Raw genomic sequence first — 22,072 nt, 5'->3', positions numbered from 1 at the left:
ATCACTTCCCAGGCTCTTTACTATTATTTGATCATATGACTTCACATTATCATCATAAGAAAACTTACTATGTAGGTGTGTTAAGCACACATATGCATGCATACACACAGAATCAGGTGTTAGGTTATATGCCCAAGGCCAAACAGCTGGTGTATAATTTTTAAAAAACACTGTATACACCAGGTCCATTTTACTGAAACATCTGTGTTCCCTTCCATGATCTATGTTCTTATAACCTCTAATAGATTCTAAGTACATATGTATTAGTCACCTGTGAATCTCAAAGTTTTAAAACACCTATGCATTATATGGCTTAAAGTAGCAAGATCTCACTAAACTAGAATTGATAGAGTAATTAAAGTGACTTTTCTTCTCTATGCTTAGCATATACCTAAGAGATGTTGGTAGGACAAAGTTGAAGCAAATCTGCCACTGGAACAAAGTCTGAAAGCCAGAAATAACTGGATTTCCTTTTTCCAGGAGTCATTCTAATTGATACCATAAAAAGATGACAGAAGAACCCAAAATGAAGTAAATGGGAAAGAGATTGGCAATAAATTTTTAAATGTTCCTCTGAATTCCTAGTAACTGGTAATGCTATTTGCTAATTTTGCAGGAATCAATTTTGGGTCTCTTGAATTCAGTTGGACCTTTACTTAAATTACTTCCTTATAATTAAAAATCCATTTACTCATAATTCTATTGATTCTTCTTGTGGCTATCACAGATGTAAAATAATAAGTTACGATTTTATATATAATTGTTACTCCAGGTAATTGCATTCAGGGAGAGCTTTATGACCGACTTTTATACATCACAACAGTGATTCATGGCCTGTATAAAACAATCAGAGTGGAAGGCTGCGGGCTTTTTCACTTTCTGTTCACAGAATGAGCATCTAGACTGAGCTATCAGACTTCTCCACGGTTTATGCATTAGTGGCTTCAGCTTCCCCTTCAACTTTGAAGAGAAGCGCAAACATATAGTGCTAGATATTTCCCAAGACAAGAGTTTATTCTTTCTTTTACATTGTGTTACACGCTGTGACAGTCATTTGCAAAGTTTAGTGAAGTCCCCCAGGCTTTCTCCCAGCTTATAAATCAGAGCCTCTCATACCCAAGTTCTCGGGCAAAACTCCTTCCCACTAACAACTTTGACCATGCCTCCCCCTCTCTTAATTCTCCCTCTTACTGAAGTTTACACCAGCTGTTTTACCAGGGCACTTTGAAATACTTTCCTTCATGTGCTCCTTGCTTAGTGTTCCTTTCAGACAAATGTACAGAAAACTTCATGGAGTTTGAGTCTAAGGTTTCACAACTCATCAATTAATTAATTAGCTTTTACATGGTTTTTAATACATCAAAATTATCAGTATGAATATAGGCATAAGATTATAAAGCAATTAAAGATTTCTGGAATCTTCCTATGAAATTGCTTTGATCAAATCTAAAACCCTTAATGGTAAAGTTTTTTTTCTCTCTTCTATCTTAATGTGAAGATCAGAGTAGAAACTAAAGAATCGTTGATAATAACACTTTTTTTACTAAGGACATACTATATTAGGAAATGTATATATCTCAATATATACTCTAGGAAATTTAGCTATATATGTATTTCTTATTGTTTTAAAGTTAGACATTTCTGTACTTTTTAATAAGAAAATTATCTCTAGGCAAATATAGTTTGATTTTATTATATGCTTTGACTAAAGATTCTTCATAGTTTTCCTTTGCCTGTCAATTATTCTATTTTAATTTTGATGTAACTCTTCTATAAAGGAAGTGTTTCTCTGGACTTCCACTTTATTTTGCTGAAGTAAATGCATTGTCACAACAACTCAAAACAAAAATAAAGACTTAGGGACTATTGTGTGAATCCACTCGTGAAACTCAATTAAATGACAAAATGGGTCCCACAAGGGCAGTACACAGGGAGGGGATTCTCAGTAAAAGATAAGCTGAGTAAGGGGGCTGCTCAAAAATCTCAATATATCCACCAAGCAAAAGGAAAACAATTTTAAAAAATGGAGGTGAAAAGGTAGGACATGCTCACTCATTTGTTTAGTTAACATTTATTACCTCCCATGATCAGGCATTATTTTATGACCTGAATATAAAGTGAAGAACAACAGTGACATGTTCCCAGCCCTTAAGAATATTAAGAAATTTATATTTCAATAACAGTAAAAAAAGAAAAGATACAGTCACAGTAAAGCCACATTTAAGCACAATTGTGTGAATATAAGGGAATCACAAACTTGGTACAATGGTGGAAATTTAGGAGGTGACCTGCTTAGATATAGTGATCAGGAAAGCCTTTCTGAAGATCTAGAGATATTTAACTTGACAACCTAACAATGAGAAAAGACCAAAGACCAAGGGGATAAATACTCTAGCATAGAGGTCAAAAAAGATTCTGTGTGGAACAAAGATAAATATTTCATGTTCTGCTGGCCATTGGTTTTCCATTGCAACTACTCAACAGTTCCATTGTGTATTAAAGCAGCCACTGGCAATACCTAAAAAAGTGTGCATCATGGTGCTTCAATAAAACTTTATTGATAAAAACAAGCAGTGAGCCAGGTTTGACCTATGATTACAGTTTGCCAGTTTCTACTCTAGGCAGAAAATATGACCTGGGCAAAAACAGGATAGGGACCGCTGTGCTCAAGGAACCAAAGGGACTGTTGTGGCTAAGGGAGAGTAAGTATGAGGAGAGAAGCCTAAAATGAGCTTGAAGAGGTAAGTAGGGCCCAGATCATGCACATCTTTGAAGGCCAAGGTAGGTGTTTGGATCTTATTTAAGCAGAATAATTGTGAGCAGAATAGTAACATGGTGCTGTTTGTGTTTTAAAGGCTCATTATAACTTCTATGAGGAGAATGGATTGGAAGACTACTGAAGTAGTTCTGGAGATGATATTGTGGCCTGGATTCACATGGAGGCAATAAAAATGGGAAGAAGTGGGTATACATTAGATACATTTAAAAGTCAGGATCCTCACTGATGTGTTGGATGAAGGGGGGAACAGTGATGAAAGAGAAGGGAAAATTCACTTTAACTCAGGGTTCTGGCCAGACCATTTAGATTGACCACAGGTAGTCAAGTTGGGCTAAATTATAAATTTCAAAGACAAAGACTAGGGGGAGAAAAGCCTAAAAAGTTAGGTTCAGTCCATATCTGGGAATTAATATGATTAGTCTGGCTTCTTGCTTTAAGGCTGCAGAGTTATGCTGAATAAGGAGATAATCTTTGGTCTTTTGGCCAATATATGCAATGTGAATTCCTCAATGGTATACAGAAGCAATGGAAGGAAATCACATTTAATAAGTAATAAGCTAAGGAGATTGTACTTGTTTTAGTGAAAATAGGAAATCACTGAAGAGTTTTAAAGATCAGAAAACTGTAACCAGAGTTGTGTATAAACTGTGTTGCACTGGGTAAGTCAGAGAGAGAGATGTAAGAAATCAGGAAAAACTATTAATAAATTATTAAAATCATATATAAAGATATAAAAAAGACTTGATCCAGGGTTACTAGTATTAAAAATGCTAAGAAACGTAAACTCATTTGGTATTTTGGTTGGAGAGAGATATACATACATATAATTTGAGGCTGTTTACAATAAATAAATGATATAAATAATATAATTTTAAACCTTAAAACATTAGAAGAGCCAAATTCTGAAGGAAAATGTTGAATAATTAGACTAGACCAGAAAGTTAGCAAAATGAAATCTAAAAATTAGTTCTGAGTTCTTTGATAGCCAAGATAAATAAAATAAAAACTAGGGAGAGGTGAAAATGTTGGATTATATAGCTCCCATCTGATATAAGGGAATATATCAGTGTTCCAGGGGAGAAAAACTGAATTATAAAAGAAATAAATCTCAGAGTATTTTATATGAAGAACAATAAGACCACAATAAACTATATACTCTAATGGCTATTCAATAAAAATATATATATGACCCTCATAAGCAATGTCATATATTAAAAACTCTTATATCCAAACTCTCAATTAAAGTCGAAGACATTATACCATATACCTGTGATGATATCTTTACAGAAAGTAGTAACAATAAAAGCCAATTAATGAGTTTTACAATGACTTGATTTGATTCTGAAATAAAGCTTAGAAAACAGGAATAGACAGTTAGTTCCCTTAGGCATCTCTTACCCAACTCTCAGCACATTAATGACATCAACTCTTCAGCCATACAGACAACACGCTGGGTAAGAGCCAGTGACATGGACTCTGGAATCAGGGAGTCTGAGTTCATAACCCATTTACTAGTACAGACATTAATGAGATTGGTGTCAGTCAAGGGGCTGTTGATGCCAAATGGCAAAGTATTCACAGGCCTGGGGCAATCAGGAAGGAAAGGGTCCAGGGAAAACTATACTTTCAGCTGGCAAAGTTCAAAGTCAACTGCCTGATACATTAACTATTAACCTACTGCCTAGAGAAAGAAATGAATAAGGTATGGCTCCACAACTGGGTTTCTCAGTTTGACTTTGAAATATATACTTCCCCATCTTAGTGTACCAGATTGAATTTAAATGTGAACATTCTCATCATTAATCTAGTCTAAATGATTTATTTCCTGATTTTTAACTAGTGTTCCTATGACGTGTTATAAACTTGACATTTTGCTAAGACAATTGGGCTGACTGTACCTAATTTTAATTGAATTATTGACCTTTAAGGATCCAGTTTAACCAAACTGATATCTGATTAGGAGTATTTTCAGTAGACTTATTAGTCTGGCTTATTGTTTTAGGACTGCAGAGTCATGTTGAATAAGGAGATTACTTTCAGTCTTTTGGCAAATATATACAATGTGAATTCTTTAATTGCATTCAGAAGCAATGGAAGGAAAACACATTTAATAAAATATGTTAAAGACTGTCATCTTGACTACTGTAAGTAGTTCAAAAACCATCAAACTCCTCATTTTTTTATTCAAGAACACCAGTGACTAGGTGAAAAACAATAGCTGTGAGCTTTGCTTTTCTTCTAGAGCAAGTTATTTTTACTTGCTAATAGAATTTGCTGATGTTTCGACTGAAAAAAGAGTTGTTGTCAGTCGACTTCATCTGGTTTGAGGTCCCAATTGCTGCCCCCTCCAGCATTTACCTCCATGGTTCCAGCTTCTCCATGGATGTCTGATGCACATCCTGACCTCCCTGCCTTTGCTTAAGCCATTCCTCTCCCAGGAATGCCTTCCATTCCACCCCATCCCGTCTAGGGAAATTTCATTCCATGCTCCCATAATACAATGCTCCCTCCACTGTCATAGCATCTATTATCTCTCCTGTCTCCCTGACTTTCATGATTTTGTTGGGGGTAAAAACTGACTCATTCATCTCTATATTCCCAGTACCATATTGGCTTAGCAAACAACAAACATTAAATAAATGTTTATTGAATTAATTCTCCTTATGGAATTAATGTGCAGAGGGTTGCGGGGTTGGAATATTATATCCTTTTTTCAATAATGTATCCACTTCTGACTTTACCAGGAATTAAAATTAGTTTACCATAATATTTCATATTTTATGACTGAGAAGTATTGCATTGTATATATGTACCACATCTTCTTTATCTAACCCTCCATAGGGGAACAATGGTTGTTTTCATATCTTGTCTGTTGTAAATAATGCTTCAGTGACCACGGGGTGCAGGTGTCTTTTTTGAATTAGTGAGTTTCCCATAAGAAGGGGCTTTCTGGGCCAAGGACAGCAACGCAAACATGAAACTCTTGAAGAGGCAGCATCATGAAACACAAAGGGCAGCAATTACATTCAGATACAGGGGACTGGTATCCCCTGACGAAACCATGATTTTGCCACCTGGCTTTGAGTAGAACTGCTTAAAATTTCTTCTGGCCTACTTCAGGTGGTGTGGAACCTTATAACCCTGTCTTTGCTTCTATGGTGGTAGCTCTTTTCCATGCAATGAAAAAATGCTTAATTCTGGGGTAGAAAAAGAAAATCTATAATCAGCAACCAAATAAACCAAGAGTAGTAATTAATGCAATAATCTTTGAGAGCCTGTAGACAATGAAACAGAAAATTCTAGAACACAGCACAAAGGCCCCTCGCTGCCTGGCTCCTCACAGCCCTTGTATCCTTTTCCTTGTCCTCACCTTCCAAAAGTTTTACTGGTAAATTGACAAAGTTCTGAGAATGCTCAGCGATGCCTTACACGGAGAGAAGAAAACTGAGTTGGTGGATCATTATTTTCTTCCAAAATGCAAGGAAAACAACTAATGTTAGAAAAGAGAACAATAGAACTGACTTTATGGGGAGTGAAGGGCCACACAGAAATCACAGAGACCAAAGTCCAAGAGACAACCTCCCGAGAAAGGAACAGACCCACCAACCTGGCAATTGACATGGAACAAGACTCTGCACATCTCAGGGCAAAGAGCAAAATCTAGGTGTCCCGACCACACCGAGCCTCATCCAAGTCCCCATGCCCTCTTTGAGGCCAAGAAAAGTGAAGGGAACACAAAATTCCTCACAGGGAAAAAAAAACCCAAACTGTAAGAACAGAGTTGAGTAGTCACTCCCATTCTGTCTGCCCAGAGCCACCCAAGCAACCTCCAGTTGGAGAGAAGGGCCCAGAAACACTGTAAAGCTATTACACACTTGGTTAGGATTCTCCAGAGAAACAGAACCAATAGGATGTGTGTATTGTGTGTGGAAAAGAGATTGGTTTGAAGGAATCAATTCAGGGTTAAGGGATTATCTCAGAGGATTGTGGGGCTGGAGGATCTGAAATCCACAGGGCAGCCTGGCAGGTCGAACATTCAGCAAGAAGTTGAGTCTTGAGTCCAAAGGCAGTCTGGAGACAGAATTCCTTTTTCCTCGTGGGACCTCAGTCTTTTTCATTCAAAACCTTCAACTGATTGGCTGAAGCCCACCCATATAATGGAGAGTAATGGCTTAATCCAAAGTCTTCCGATTTAAATATTAATTACATCTTAAAAGATATCATCACAGTCATATCTACAGTGGTGTTTGATGAAACAACAGCCTAGCCAAGTTAACGCATAAAATTAACCATTCACACACACACGCACACACAAAGACAGCCATCTAGAATAATAGTTGACATTTATTGCATGTGCTAGGTACTCTTCTTTACAGTTCACATGTATTTACTCATTTAATCCCCACGAAAATTTTACAAGGTAAGTATTGTTTATTATCATTTATTATCCTATTTGACAGATCAGAAAATTAAGGCAAAGAGGGCTTAAGTAACTTATCCAAGGTCACAGGGCTAGCAAATGGCTATGCCAGTATTAAAATTGGCAATGCTTGCTTGAAACTCACCCATTTTACCACTGAACTAGAAAACATAACTCAGGAAACAAAAGAAAATTCCCTCAATTACTTCACACTAAGAATATCTTAACAGGAACATAAATACAATAAAATTAGAGCCTACCAATAAATTGATAAGGCAATTAATGAGATGAAAGAGGAAATTACTAGTTTATGAAAACAAATAGAGGACTATGCAAACTGATTATGGAAATAATAAGTAAATTAGTAACAACAAGGTACAGAATAGACAAAAATGAATTACTGACACAAAGAGGAAAGAGTTAAGATAATCTAAGTGAATGCAGACAGAAAGGGCAAAGAATTAGAGTGATTTGGAAGAATATTATAGACATGAGATAGCCTACAGATTAAAATTTTATGTATATACTAGAAAATATGATCCAAAAAAGACCATAATATTCCTGACATGGGATTTCTGCTCCAAAGATATATTTAAAGACATACAATAAAATTTCCCTAAAATGAAGAAAGAGAACAATCTGCAAAACAAAAACAGTTCATACTCCAAGAAAATTAGATGGATGATCAACAATAAGTCACGTCCCTTAATTAAACCATTAAATGTCAAGAATAAAGAGCCATGGCTGGTGTGGCTCAGTGGACTGAGCACCATCCTGCAAACTGAAAAGTTGCAGGTTCGACTCCCAGTCAGGGCACAGGCCTGGGATGCATACCAGGTCTCCAGTTGGGGGCATGTGAGAGGCAACCAACTGATGTATCTCTTGCACACTGATGTTTCTCTCATTCTCTTTCTCCCTCTCTTCCCCTCTCTCTAAAAATAAATAAATAAATAAATATTTTAAAAAGGACAAAGAAAGAATTCCTCAGAAACTTAAGGGGGAAAAAGCAAAAGAAAATTATATACAAACATGGAAAAAACTGTTCTGTCTGTGAGTTCTTCATAACACTAAATTCCACAATGAACAATGTCCACGATGTCCTGAGAAACACAGAATTTAATTTGAAAACAACTAACCTAGAGGTCACTTGAGCTCAGAAGTCACTAACGGACATTCACGGCCATGAAAGAACTCAGGGAACACAATTTGCTTCATTTCTTCTCAAGGAAAAAAATGGTTGCTTGACAATGACATCCAGCCATATAAAAAAATAAGTCAAAAGAAACTCAAGAATGGCAGAGCTGGGTTAAAAGAACTGGTGGTGAACAATGAGGCTGTTTAAATAAAGAGTAAACAACTAATGAAAGTATGGCAGCAAAACTAAATGTGAATATTATAAACCTGAATAATGTTAAAATAATCATGTAACTACAAGGAGGTGGCGGGGGAAGGGGAGATGGGAGAAAGTTTGAGTGCCAATGTCCTCCTCTTTCAAACCAGGGAATAAATAGGTATTATCTAAATACTGATTTTTTTAAATGTTACCTGCTAGCCTCTTGATGTTTATTCCTAAATTTTATTTGTTTGTTCAACATTAATGGGCTCTTTTATGGAAAACAATACTTTGTGGTGAATAAACATTTTTTACTTTTGATTTTCTTCTATTTAAGTCAAACAAAATATAAATATCTTTCATTAAAAATATTTTGAGGGTCTCATACCATTTTTACAACTTTTATTTACCTGCCTACCACTTGACTTTTCTAACCATATAATATGATAGAACAATATTCACAATGATATTCTTTTAATGCTAAGGGTGGCAATTTCTGAGTTTGGAGTAATTTTCTAAAAAATACATTATTGTACTCTTCTTCTTTGCTTTGTTTTTTATAAAGAGTATCTTATTTTACAACAATAATTGGATAACTATTTTGCCTTTAAAAATTGTAAGCAGTACTTGTATGTCAAGATATTAACAGTGGTTCATTCTGGGTTATGAAAAAATGGATAATACTAATTTTTTCTTTGTACTTTTCTATAGTTTTTAAATTTATAAGCATAAAAATGATTTATTAACTACTTACTTTTTACTATTCTATTTCTTATACATATATTTTATTAAAATATACTGTTTCATAAATTTGTTGCTCTGGGAAAGAAATAAAGACTACAAATATCCCAAATGAAAACAAACAAACTACAAATAAAAAGTACAAATATCCCAAAGAAAACACATAAAGAATATAAATGCCCCAACCCCTGCAGTGTTAAGGAGAAAGTGTCAGTCACTGCATGATATGACTAAGAACACGGAGTCAGCAAGTAACAAATAGGATGGAAAAAAGTGGGACATGTATTCTTTCATCAATTTTACCTCATTATTATTTATTACTCAGTCCCACGGAACAGCTTTTGTGTTGTGCGCTGTGGAACACGGGCAACACATGGCGCTGGCACAGAGTCATACACCCACTTACACTGAGCTAACAGCGAAGTAAAGTTGTGGAAGAGCTGCCTCACAACCCACATCAACAACTGAGAAACAAAAATAAGTAAATACTCTAAAATCCCCCACTTTAAGTATGGAACTTTACAGGGTGCACAGGCATATGGATACATATTTGCTGATATTAAAGTAAGAACAACAGCAATAACAATAATAACAGAAGGATAAACAAAAAACCCAAGAAGAGGTGGCTACTAGAGGGAAGAGGTGGTAGGGATAGGAAGTGAAACTACACGTCTTTCACCGCCTTATGTTTTCAGTACTTGAGTTTGGAACCATGTATTTTACCTAATTTAAAAATGAAATTAAATTTAAAAACAATCCCTGAAACTCAAGAGCAAAATAAGCAAATAAAACCATGTTTATAAGAGTTGGTAGTGTAACAACACAGAGAAGAACTTTTAAAGTGACTTCAAAACACAGTAAATTGATCAAACATACCTAGCTCATGTGATATATCTTAAAGACAAAAAATTGTAGGTAAAAACTCACTCTGTTTCTAATAATCATGTAGTTGGTCATGTTGGCATTATACATTGGGATAAAGAAAGTAAATAATCATGTTAATGTCACTGGGAACTGGAATTTTGGGACATGTTAGAAAAGATACAAAACAGAAGAGGCCAACGAAAGACTCTATAGGGTCTAGATTCGAATAGAAAGTGTCAGTATACATTCATAATTTTACATACACACACACACATACACACACACACACACACAGATTTTCAACTCTATTCATTGGCCCTGAAACCATAAAGAACTCAGCAGCAATGTGCACCCACAATGCCCAGATTATAATCTCTAATTACCATTTTTAAAGATCTTATTTATTTAATTTTAGAGAAAGGCAGGGAGAAAGAGAGGGAGAGAACATGCACTCCCAACTGGGGGCCTGACCCGCAACCCAGGTATGTGCCCTAGACTGAGAACCGAACTGGCTACCCTTTGGTTGCAGGCTGGCGCTCAATCCACTGAGCCACACCAGCCAGGGCTCTAATTATCATTTTAATTCAAATGAAAGGAGAGTTTCTTGAATGCGAACCGCAGGACTAAGACAGAAAATACACAAGTTAAACCTGGAATAGCTTGCCTAACCAAAAACCAAGAAAGCCATTAAGGTCTACTTAGGGTAAAGCAAAGTCCAAGCAGCCCACTTGAAATGTCATCTGCTGGCCAGGAAAGTGAGATAATTTGAGCATCAGTTAGAAGACCTACTTCTTTCTTTCTTTGATGGACTGAAATACTTTAAATGTGTTTAAATTCATGAGGTCATAATAATCCTAAAATATTTGGGGGAAAAAAGAACATATTTGAATGTGTTAACTCACCAACTTCTTTATAAAATTAGTAAAGAGAAGTAATCAAGCACTTAACCCATCTTTCTTACATTTGCCATGTCATGAAGTAGTTAAAGAGTTGAGAAAAATATTTTCTCTTTATATAGAATAGTCCAGCTAACAAAAATAATGAATGATAAAAGACAAACACTATTTTGAAAGCACTAGTGAATTAATTAATGATCATCAATAGATAAACACCCAGATATCATGTGCTTCCTAACAACACATGTAAAGTAGCCTTGTCAGAAACACTGAACTTCCACGGGGTGAAGCTTCCCATGCTCCACATGCAGCTACCAACTCACGGGAAGAAGGAGAAAAGAACAAGTTAAAAGAAACCATAAGGAGGCAGTCGCCAGACTCTGAAATGGAGTACACTTCACTGATTAGTTTTATTTGTATACTGCAAGGGGGTTGGGGAGGGAGGGTGGGACAGAGAAGAACTATAGATTAGGGGAGGTTTTAGAGATAAAGAACCAAGTGCAGGCCATGAACTTCATTACAATTCTGATTTTGACTAGTAAACTGTATGGGGTAGGGGTCTATAAAATGATAGGACTATCTGAACAATTGATTGGATATTTAACATTATAAAGAGTTACTTTATGTTGCTTTAGGTGAAAAAATGTCATGGTTCTTTTTTTTATTTTTTAAAGAAATCCTTATCACTCATATGGACATGCTGAACTATTTAGTTAAAATGATGTCTGGTATTTTCTTCAAAATGATGAGTGGAGGGGAAATACGAATAAAGAGTTTGTAGGTAAAACCTGCGAACTGTTTCAAGTGAATGATTCTACTTTTGTATGTTTAAAATTTCCAATAGAAAGTTGTAAAAACAAAAATTAGAATGCCTCACAATGTAAAGCTAGGCCTAAAAAATGAGATACATATATGGAACTTTCAAAATGCAGGGTTATTTTAAGAAGAACAACTATTAGAGGAAAAAAGTACTGGCTTATTTTATATAAGTCGCAAACATTATTTCTTTTATGTATTATACCAAAAACATCAGAATTAACTGAAAAATATAATGCTAAGAGGTGAAAACAAATCCACCCAAGGAATGTCATTTAATTCATTTAAAGATGAAAGAAATGTGTCCGGAAGGCAAACCATGGCTTCATGGAGAGCTGTGATGTCTGTACAGATGTCATTAGGCTCACAGTTTCATATTGTCCATGACCGCCATTTAGCATCCTCACTACATTTATTTTCATATATGAAATCTACGAGTGATCTGTATAGAGTCCTTCAGTGATACCCGGTAAACATCTTGTACCATTTTGCTGATTTCTGAGTCTTAGCAAGAAAGGGCAGCAGAGAAGTGCAAACACGTCCTCTTCCAAACCCTGCTCCTACATGTGCCAGGAAAGAGGACTTAACTATCTCGGAACAAAAGATATCCTAGAGCGGCACTGACATATTCTACGTGCAATGTCATGTTCAAATTCTCCTTTCTCAAAAATGTAAGATAAATCTGCTTCCCTCGTCCCAAGTGCTATGAGACTAAACATCCTTCTGTGATGCTGAAGAACGGCAGGTATTCTAGCTGAGATGAGAGCAGGACGCCCCTGCTCACACAAGGACGTTGTATCTCAGAGACACTCAAAACACTGCAGCTGGAAATAGAGAAAACAATGCCCCCTCCATCCGAAGTGCGCCTTTCTTAGTACGGTTGCCAACATCTTAATATCTGAAGTTATGTGGCCATCCTAAAAAGTGCAACTTATCCTGACGTCCCAAAAGACGGAAAAGTTGTCGAAGTCCGAGGAATGAGTCATTCTGCTCAGTTTTGATGAGTAATCTCAGGTGTCATGGAACCCTGATCTGATCGGAAGAAGGCGAGGGGAGGGGGCGTCAGATGTGCAGACGGAAGAAGACTGGCCGCTGGGGATTGGATGGCGAGATCTCGATTTTCCTAAAATTGCGTCATTTCGAACCCAATTGGGTCCACGTATTATGGGCACCGACGGGTTACCGTCTCGGAAACTCTCAATCAGACGCAAGCAAAAAGGAGAGGAGGCGGCTAATTAAATATTGAGCAGAAAGTCGCGTGGGGGAGCGTGTCACGTGGGTCTCCGGGCTCGTGGAGCCTGGTATAAATACCGCGCGGCACCAAGCAGGCAGAAAGCGCGCTGCGACCTTCTCTTCTACCGCGGGAGCGACTGATAGACAGTGCGGAGCGCTGTGCGTGCGCTCAGACCACCCCGGGGAACCCTGCGGGCCTGCCCGCCGCAGTAAGTGTCTGCACCGTGCCAGGGGGGGCTTTCAGTGCCGCCCATAGCACCCAGGTGGCGGCTAGCAGCGCTGGATGGGGCCGCTGGGGCAAGGGACAGTGGGGGGACAGCAGGGAGACGAGTAACCCAGTTGCCAAAGTCCCTCTTTTGTCTCCCACCTGCAGAGCCTCCAGGCACGAAGGTGTGGACTGTTTGGTGGGTTGGGGGCTGGTGGAGTTGGTATCCAGGAAAAAGGGGATTTGAGAAGCTTTGGGGTATGATCCGCTCTCCTAAAGGGTACAGGTGGGACTTTAGCCCTTAGGCTTTTTATCTTGGTTAATTCCGTTGTGGGACCGACAATGTCGCTGCCCCAGCTCTCGGATAGCCACCCCCAATGTATGTGATTTTTCCCTCCCTAGTCTCTTCTCCCTACTCCTCCCAGAAATCCAGCATGAAAATCCTCGTGGTCGTGGCCGTCTTTTTTCTTGTCTCCACTCAACTGTTCGCGGAAGAAATCGAAGCCAACGATGATCTGAATTATTGGTCCGACTGGTCCGATAGCGACCAGATCAAAGTGAGTCCGGGTCCCAAGCTGGCCCTTGCCTTTCTTCCAGAGCCGGGGAGCCGTCACTTTCCCCGCGGTAGACCCTAGTTAGCCTGGCGGGCAATCATGACCAGAAGGACCAGAGGCAGTGGAGGCATGGGGGGTGGGGGGGATGTAAGGCGACGGCACCCTCGGAGTCCCGCGTGAGATTGTGCGCCCACCATGTAAGTTCCCTCCCCAAAGCTTCATGGGCGGGTCTCGGGAACTCACTGGAGCAATAATGCCTTCCTTGATGAGCCCAGGGTCCTCCCAAGGCTGGAAACTTCACAAGGTTTCATCCCCAGGTAAGGGGGATTTCGGGGACTGCAACCCAGCTTCGAGGACCTGACGTTTGGAAATGCTGGGGAGGAGGAGAGGAGGGCGTGCAGGACGCAGGCAGAAGCGGGGGCGAGGGCGAGCTGCTGTGGGCTTAGAGGGACGGAGGTGAGTGGGAAGCTAACTTCCTGTAGTGACATTTATTTTATGGACCTGAGAATGTAGCGGCAAGTTTTCGTCTGTATGACTCGTAGGCTATTGGTGCAAGGGAGTGCGCTTCGCAGGAACAGCGAAAGTCACGCCATGCAGGTCGCCTCAAGTGCTGTCACCCTTCCCCACCCTCGACACACACCTGTGCGCATTTAGGGTGGTGAGCCGTCCCCAAAGCCCGAGCCACATTCGAGACAAAGTCAGGTGGCTAGAGGCAGATGAGTGAGGGTCCCCAGGCTAGGAGGAAAGAGCAGAAAGCGCGCAGGGCTGTAAGACTCTGCCTCCTGCTAATTTGCAGGGGCCTGGGGAGTTAGTGGGGCTCAACATGGGGGAGGTTAGTGGGGGAGGTGGTGGCGCTCAACACGAGTTCCGTGGAGAGGGGTGGAGGCAGGGAGCACCCTGCCAAGGACTCCACTCAGCCCTGCAGTGGGGGAGCCCGGCCACCCCTAGCTTCGTCTTCCAAGCCTGGCCCAGCGCGGGTCCCACCACAGGCAGCTGAGTTGAGCCCAAAACTGGAGCTCACCACGGGAATGACTCGGGCTTCTGGGAGCCTTGCACAGATTGCTACACCACTGTTTGTCCATATGTGTGTCTCCCAGGAGGAATTGCCCGAGCCCTTTGACCCTCTTCTGCTGAGAATCTCCCGGAGCCTCAAGCCTCATCGGCATTTCGTCGGATTAATGGGCAAACGAGATGCTGGTGAGATAGATGAAAAGCCATTTCTCTCCTGGCAACCCACCTGGTGTGCTTGCTTATTCTCAGAGCACTCAGATTATCTCTTGCTCTTGGAGTAGAGATTTCCAGACTAAAGCATGTAACCACCCCCACTCCTCAGCACACCCACACCCACTGCATACTTATGTAGCCTGCACCTCACTAACACAAGCACCTGCCCCAGGAGGGAGGGAGGCGTCCTTGCAAAGCACACCTCTCAGTGTAAGGCCCAAACCACCAGGAACAGGAACCACCCTTAGCTCTCTTGACCGAAGATCCAAACTGACAAAGCAGAAGGCATGGGCCTCCACGGGGTAGTACCCAGATGTTATGAGTGCATGTGGAAGCTGATTATAAAGCACTGGGGTTTGAACAGGCTTTGCTGCCCCTTGTCTCCCATAGAAATATCAGTTTCTTTGAATGGGTGGTACTGTCCGTGGAACCTGTAAATTGCTAATGTCAATTGTTACAAATCGCAATTGTTTCTCGTCAGGTTCCTCACCTGAAAAACAAGTGGCCCTGTTAAAGGCTCTTTATGGTAAAGATTTTTTAATAAATATTTTACTATTGTGAATGCTTATGTAGGGAAGTGAAAAAAGTCTTTAATGGGCTGAAATACAGATTCATGATGATGTCTATTTAGTGAAGAGATGGACTTGCATCTCTCATTCCTGAGCATCAGGTGGGTGGCCCTCCTTGAATATATGCTTCCTACAGGAAAGCAGACGTGGCATTGGCTAACAGCTGTTAACAGACCTCAGGTGTCTCACAGTCCTGGATTTGAATCTGTGGCCCATAGCAAGCACTTAAAATATTTTTCCTTTGTTAACATAGTTTGTTTTTATTATCAATAATTTTATTAGCCTTTACAGTTTGCTATATATTCCTCAGGAGAGTTTATGAATGGGAAATGTTACATATTTTAAAGTTCTATTTATTTTGTACTTAAAAGATATAATGTAGCATCTTTGAAACAAATTATTGTGTTTGCTTCTTTTTTCTTTCTTCTAGGACATGGCCTGATCTCTCATAAAAGTAAGTTCAAAATTATTTTGACATTTATCAAATACAAATGTTAAGAGATTGGGTTCCAATTTATATAACACCTGCTCTATTTTATAACTTAGGGCTTACTATGTTTAATTAAGACAATATAAGAATGATGGAGACTCACATTATATTTACATCCGGAAGATGATTGTTTAGAGCTTTGTGATTTAGATATGTCATACTTTCCAAAATGATACATTATGTTAAAAATCCTTTAACTACCAGCTAAACCGCTACTGAATTTCTGACCCACAGAAACTGTACGATAATAAATATTTGTTGTTGTATTAAGCTGCTAAAAAAAATGTTAACTCCTATAAATTGTTAGTTTAGATAAGAATTCCAGTCCCAGGGGTAAAAGTCCATCACACATTCTCTCCTGACACCCCATAACCACCACTTTCACTGCAAAACAAAAACAAACAAGCAAAAACCCCAAATATTTACAGGTATCTTATAACTCATTCTGAGTATGCTGAATGCCACAATGACATCCCTTATTAGGGTGATTTAGCAGCCAAGAGGCTCCAGTGAATGTCTGAGTAGATAATCCCTACTAAAGGTAAAGATGGTAGTGCAGGTTTTTTATTCCATGACTCAGTGGGAAATCTCAGTCTATTACAGCATAGTGAGACATTCCTTAAGGCAGTGAAGATGGCAAAATTGTGACACTTGACGGTCATTAGACCCCAGTTTCCCAGTTAACAGAACCAGAGCTGACAGGCAGTCCTAGGGGACCATCCTCACTGTGCCGTGCACTCCCCCTCCCTTGGACTTGTGGCGCACTGGGTGGCAGCATAGGCTGTAGGGAGAGAGCAGCCCTGTTTTCATGGAATCCAGTGTAAACAAGAGACATCCTCCCACTAGAGTTAGGGTGATCTTTCCCAAGGGCTTCGGACCTTTGAAACTGAATAAATCAGTCCTTACTTACTTTATAAGGAGTTGACTTTCAAGGGAATTAGATATAGAAAAATTCTAGTAATGAAAATAAATGCACTCCATTACTATCAAAACTGACACATTTTCCAAGAGGAGTGCTTAAAATCCAATAAAATAGAAAGAATGACCTTCTAGAAGTGTATAATGGTGAGATGTAAGCCTCTGACTTCACTAAGGTTCAGTTCCTGAGAAAGCAAGCACACCCCTCACCAAAAGGAAGTAGGCTCGGAGAGTTCTCTGTCACACAGTGTGAAACTGACTTCCTAAAAATCACAGCTAGCTTCAACAGCAGCAATATTTAAAACTTGATAAACAGATAGATATAATATGAATAAAGGGAATATTTGGACACAGCATTGAGAGAAGTGCTTTCATTGTACCATTTTAGTATCATTTATAAGACTTATTAGGAATCCTCATTTCTTCTGACTCACCAAAACTTGAAATAGATATATATTTATTTTATGCACATATATTTGGAAGCTTGTTTTCTTTTGGTACTAGCTATAACAGTTTATTTCCTCAATGATATACATATTAAAATACCCATAAATGTATTTTTCCAGGGCATAAAACAGATTCCTTTGTTGGACTAATGGGCAAAAGAACTTTTAATTCTGGTATGTATAAAATCATGACTGAAAATAGATAGCATCTTAAATTTACTTGTATTATTTTCTTTCTAAGGCATAGTTCCAAAGTATTAAAAAGGAATAATGAATTTAAAATAAGTATTTATGGTGAAAACCACCTAACTGCAATAAATAAATCCAAGAATGGATTTGGAGCTGATTAAGCTAATATCACCACAATAACAATCTCTCTAAACTGCCAGCCTTACCAGTGTCTGCCCCATTTAATCATTACCTCACCTGAATCTTTGGGCTAGTCTAATACTCTTTCCCTTGTATATGTTAAATAAACCACATTTAACCTTACTGAACTAAGGGTGTGGGAGATGCAGGAAGTAAGACAGATTTTCACTCATTACCAAGGTAATTTGAAAGTCTTGTAAGACAAATTACACCTGGCAGTTTCCCAACACAAAAATAAAGAAATAAACAAAACAAAATTAATTCATTTATACAGATTACTTGCTCTTCATAAAGTGATAGAAGCTCGAACTCTAAAACATCCTGATGGATGTCTGAGAATAATACGGTCCATTCCAGTGCCTTCAAAAAGGAACATAGTCACATCACCCTAGAGATATATAATCAGTCCTGGCTGCACAGCCTTCAGAGAGAATGGGTGTCACAATTCTCTCACAGCCCGTTTTAATTCTGAACAACTTGTCCACTTGATATGAATGCCACATGTTTCCTTTCTTCTCTTTTGTTTCTATTTTCTATGTAAATGCTGCATACTTTTATCTAAAAACTCATTCAGCATAGTATTTTCAAGGTTAAATAGCCCCTATGTCATTTTCATAGAGACTGACTTATTGTTAAGCACATTCAGGCCTTACAGTCCTAATAGTTTAGTTTCCTTGGGAAAACTATTCAAATTCTCTTCATTTTATACTGAGTAAAAATGGAAGTAAAACACTAATCATGTAATTAACTAGAAAATAATTAGCACCTGTCTTGTCCAACAAAAATATTTCAAATTTCTAGGAAATATGTAACAAAGATATGCTGGTTTAATTCTCAATTATCTGGAAAATCATGTAAAAATGATGCCTGCTAGTATTTACACTGGTTCTCTACCTTGCAGATTTAGACTACTATATTTGTATTTCTTCATCAGTAATTTTGGGGCTGCTCAAGTTTACATTTTAAAGATATTACCAGTCTACCTAACCAAGGAGTTAAAATTGTTTCATTGATATGTATTATCGCATGGCTTTTGGAAATGGAATATAAATTTAAAGCACACAGGCTTTATTCGCATCAGAAGTGTGTGCTAGCCCTTATATAGCTCTGGTTTTCTTGATGGTTGCATTAGTCTTCACCTCTCCATTTCCAGAATTGATACGTTTCAGACATGCTTAACTTTATAAATAATATAGATACTGTACAATTCAGAACAGAGTCAATGCTATTAAACAGACTTAAAGTAATAATGTATGATAAATAATAAACAGAATGGAATCAGAATTAATGACTAAGTCTTCATTCCTCAATTTTAGTTAAGAAATAAAAAAGGGAAAAATGGGCAACAATGTAATCCATACTCAGTCAGAGATCTTTTCATATACTCAGTTGAGGCAAAGTTATTATCATCTTCTACAGCCATCTGATCCTTAACCTTTTGAGATCACAAACCCCTTTGACAATCTAGAAAAATCTAGAAACCCCCTTCCCACAAAAACCTTCCTGTCCTCATTCATACACACAAAAGTTTACATAGGGTTTCAGAGGGTTCAAGGCCCCAGTAAGAAATTCTGCTTTGAGTAAACAGGACATGATGTTCCAGCTATATCTCTGACCTACCTTGGTTAAGTTCACATTAGCATTCACCTTGCTTCTCTGAGGGATGGAATCATGTTACCTAACATGAACTTATGCTAGTTCTCCTCCTCCTCATATGAACAAACCAGGGTGAGAAATGAACTGTTTGCTTCCTTCAGAACTGCCCGGGTTGGGGGGTTTGGGGCTCAGACTCTCCTACCCCAGAAATACGTTTGTGATTGACAAAACAAGCAGCCTGTTGCTGACCTCACTTACGGGACCGGTGGATGCTGAAGACCCTCTGCTCTGTGTTGAAGGGGAAGTGATGACACTGGAAACTTGACCTCCCTTCTCTCTCAACAAATCCTTCCCACTGGGACACTGGGAAAAGTGTTTGCAGTAGCACCCATGGTTTCTATGTTCAGAGTTCTGCCTCCTGTTTCTATTTAAATTTAAAATTTTATACAGGGCATACCGAATATTCAAAAGCATAGTAGTTCACTATGATGTAAATTTTAGTATATAAAATGTTAGTTAAAATGGTGAAAAAGTATACTTGAGTATTTTGATTATAGCAGTCTGATCTTCCCCTTTTGTGGTTACAGACCCCTTTGAAATTGTATATCATATCACATCACATCATATCATATCTTTGGTCTTTTTTAGTTCAGGTAGCCAGTGTGTGTTAGGTTCAGGTTGCTAGGTGTACGTTAAATACTTTCAGAAACAGTGACTAACCTTTCACAGGACATTAGGGTGCTAGGAGGTAAGTGAAACTGTGTTGTATTTCGATGATACAATTGTCCTGCCTACAGACTGGGGCTGTTTTTAGTCTAAAGGACAGCAGGAGGCATCCACAAGACAGGCAGAAACTGTCACACCATTAAGTTACCCTGTAACAGGAATCAGCAAACTTTTCTATAAAGCGCCACATAGCAAACATTTTAGGCTTTGTGAGCCATGCAATATGTAAAAGAATGGATGGGGCCATGTTCTAGTAAAATGTTATTTACAAGAAAAGGTAGTGGGCTGGATTTGGCCTGTGGCCAAGTTTGTTGACGCTGTCCTAGAATAAAAGTCCCACATTTTGTTTCCATCCTCTGACTATTCCTGGCTAACGTAGGCACTGTCCTCCTATAAATCACCAGGGGTGTCTGCCACTGCTTGAGAACGCTGCTGAGAATCAACATTGCGATACACTGTGGAAATGTGCTTGTGGGGTACCCAGTACAGGATGGATGAGCAAAGTTACCAAGCATTCTGCAGTTAGGTCACTGCCAGTCAGGGTAGAGACAGAGGCAAGATTGAAAGATGTGCAAATAAAACTCTTGGAAATATTTCAGTGGAGGGGGAAAGTCATTAGGAGTTTTGAAAGTCATTATGTGTGTCTTGTACTTTGTTTTATTCCCTCAGTGAATCCTCTTAAAGAACCCTTTCTCTTTTCTTTGTTCTCAGCAGCTTATGAAAGGAGTGCAATGCAGAATTATGAAAGAAGACGTAAATAAACTACCTAGTGTGTTATTTACTGAGCTTCATTTGTGTCAATGGCCAACAAAAGGTAAAAAAAATGAGAAATGCACTACGAGGAGTAATTATTTATTTAATAATAATCATTGTTTTGAGATGAAAACTCAAAAAGTGTCTATTTTTCATATTGTGCCAGTATGTGTTGTAAAAGTGTGTTCTAATTCTTATATGATGACTCCCTTAGAACTAGAAATCAGTGGTAATTTCTCAACAAAGCACAGTGTTCAATGAAATTGTAAAAACCTGTCAATAATACATAGTCTCTGAAGAAGGAAATCATTTTTGTTTTTTGGAAGCAGTCATGTCAGCTCCTGCTGAAGAGAAGGAAGCTCACAGGCAGGCTTGTGCTTCTCCACGCGTTTTTATGGTGAAATGTACTGAGATTTGCTATCAAACTATATTTGTATCCCTGCAGCATGTTTTATGTTTTGTGACTATATAGAGATGTTTTAAAAACTTTCAATGTGATTCTAAGGTCTTCATTTCATTGTATAATGCGTTGTGATAGTTGACATTTTAAATAAAAGAAGAAATATCTTGAGAATTGGGTCTTATTCTTTCATTAACATTTAGGTCAAACCGGCAACCTTTCTTTTAGTAGATGAAATATGTTCAAAGCTGTTTTGGCTGACAATGAAGCCTAAAGCTACTAAATTTCTCTTTCTTAAAGAAAAAGACTACAATGTAATCTCAGTTTCTCTCTCACATACACACACATTTTTCTTGGATTAGTCAATTGGCATGAGATCATTCATAGAGAAAACAATTATGTTTTGAAACCCAGAGAGTAACAGCTAAATTCTATTTGTACATGCCTGTGATTCCCTTTTGCAAATAGGATAATAATCTATTTTAAAGATGCATTTCACTGATTATTTCCTCGTAGGATGAAACATCAGCACACACTGCCATTTCAGCCCTGCATGGATCCCAGGTAGAAGTACACCAGTGTGTGAATTTCACTAGAATTAAGACACCAAATGAAACTGTCACAAAGGTCATCAGAAGATCACATGGATAGATGGGGGGCTGATACTACGATATCATCCCCATGACAAAGGCAAGAGCCCCTTTCCAGCATTTCTAAGGGTGCCTGTGCTTTGCTAACAC

At 38.6% G+C, this 22,072-nt stretch overlaps 1 protein-coding gene across 8 annotated transcripts; it reads left to right on the top strand.

Annotated features, from left to right (window-relative positions):
- Positions 1 to 13,006: 13,006 nt before the first annotated feature.
- On the top strand, positions 13,007 to 21,430 carry TAC1 (tachykinin precursor 1). 8 transcript variants are annotated; one of them, XM_028525914.2, is made up of 7 exons: positions 13,025 to 13,291; positions 13,713 to 13,844; positions 14,939 to 15,038; positions 15,547 to 15,591; positions 16,065 to 16,088; positions 17,609 to 17,662; positions 20,891 to 21,430. In XM_028525914.2, the coding sequence occupies exons 2-7, from the start codon at positions 13,722 to 13,724 to the stop codon at positions 20,938 to 20,940; spliced, it is 396 nt and encodes a 131-aa protein (XP_028381715.1). In that variant the 5' UTR covers positions 13,025 to 13,291; positions 13,713 to 13,721; the 3' UTR covers positions 20,941 to 21,430. The 8 variants fall into 8 exon arrangements, with proteins under 8 accessions (XP_028381716.1, XP_028381718.1, XP_035866216.1 ...); XM_036010320.1 differs by having other exon boundaries at positions 13,028 to 13,291; positions 13,690 to 13,844; XM_036010322.1 differs by having other exon boundaries at positions 13,034 to 13,291; positions 13,690 to 13,844; positions 20,894 to 21,430.
- Positions 21,431 to 22,072: the final 642 nt, after the last annotated feature.

The sequence above is a fragment of the Phyllostomus discolor genome, chromosome 10, assembly GCF_004126475.2.
Source record: "Phyllostomus discolor isolate MPI-MPIP mPhyDis1 chromosome 10, mPhyDis1.pri.v3, whole genome shotgun sequence".
In the NCBI taxonomy this organism is placed as follows: Eukaryota; Metazoa; Chordata; class Mammalia; order Chiroptera; family Phyllostomidae; genus Phyllostomus; species Phyllostomus discolor.
Note: the sequence above shows the minus strand (reverse complement) of the source record. Positions and strands in the feature narration are given on the sequence as shown.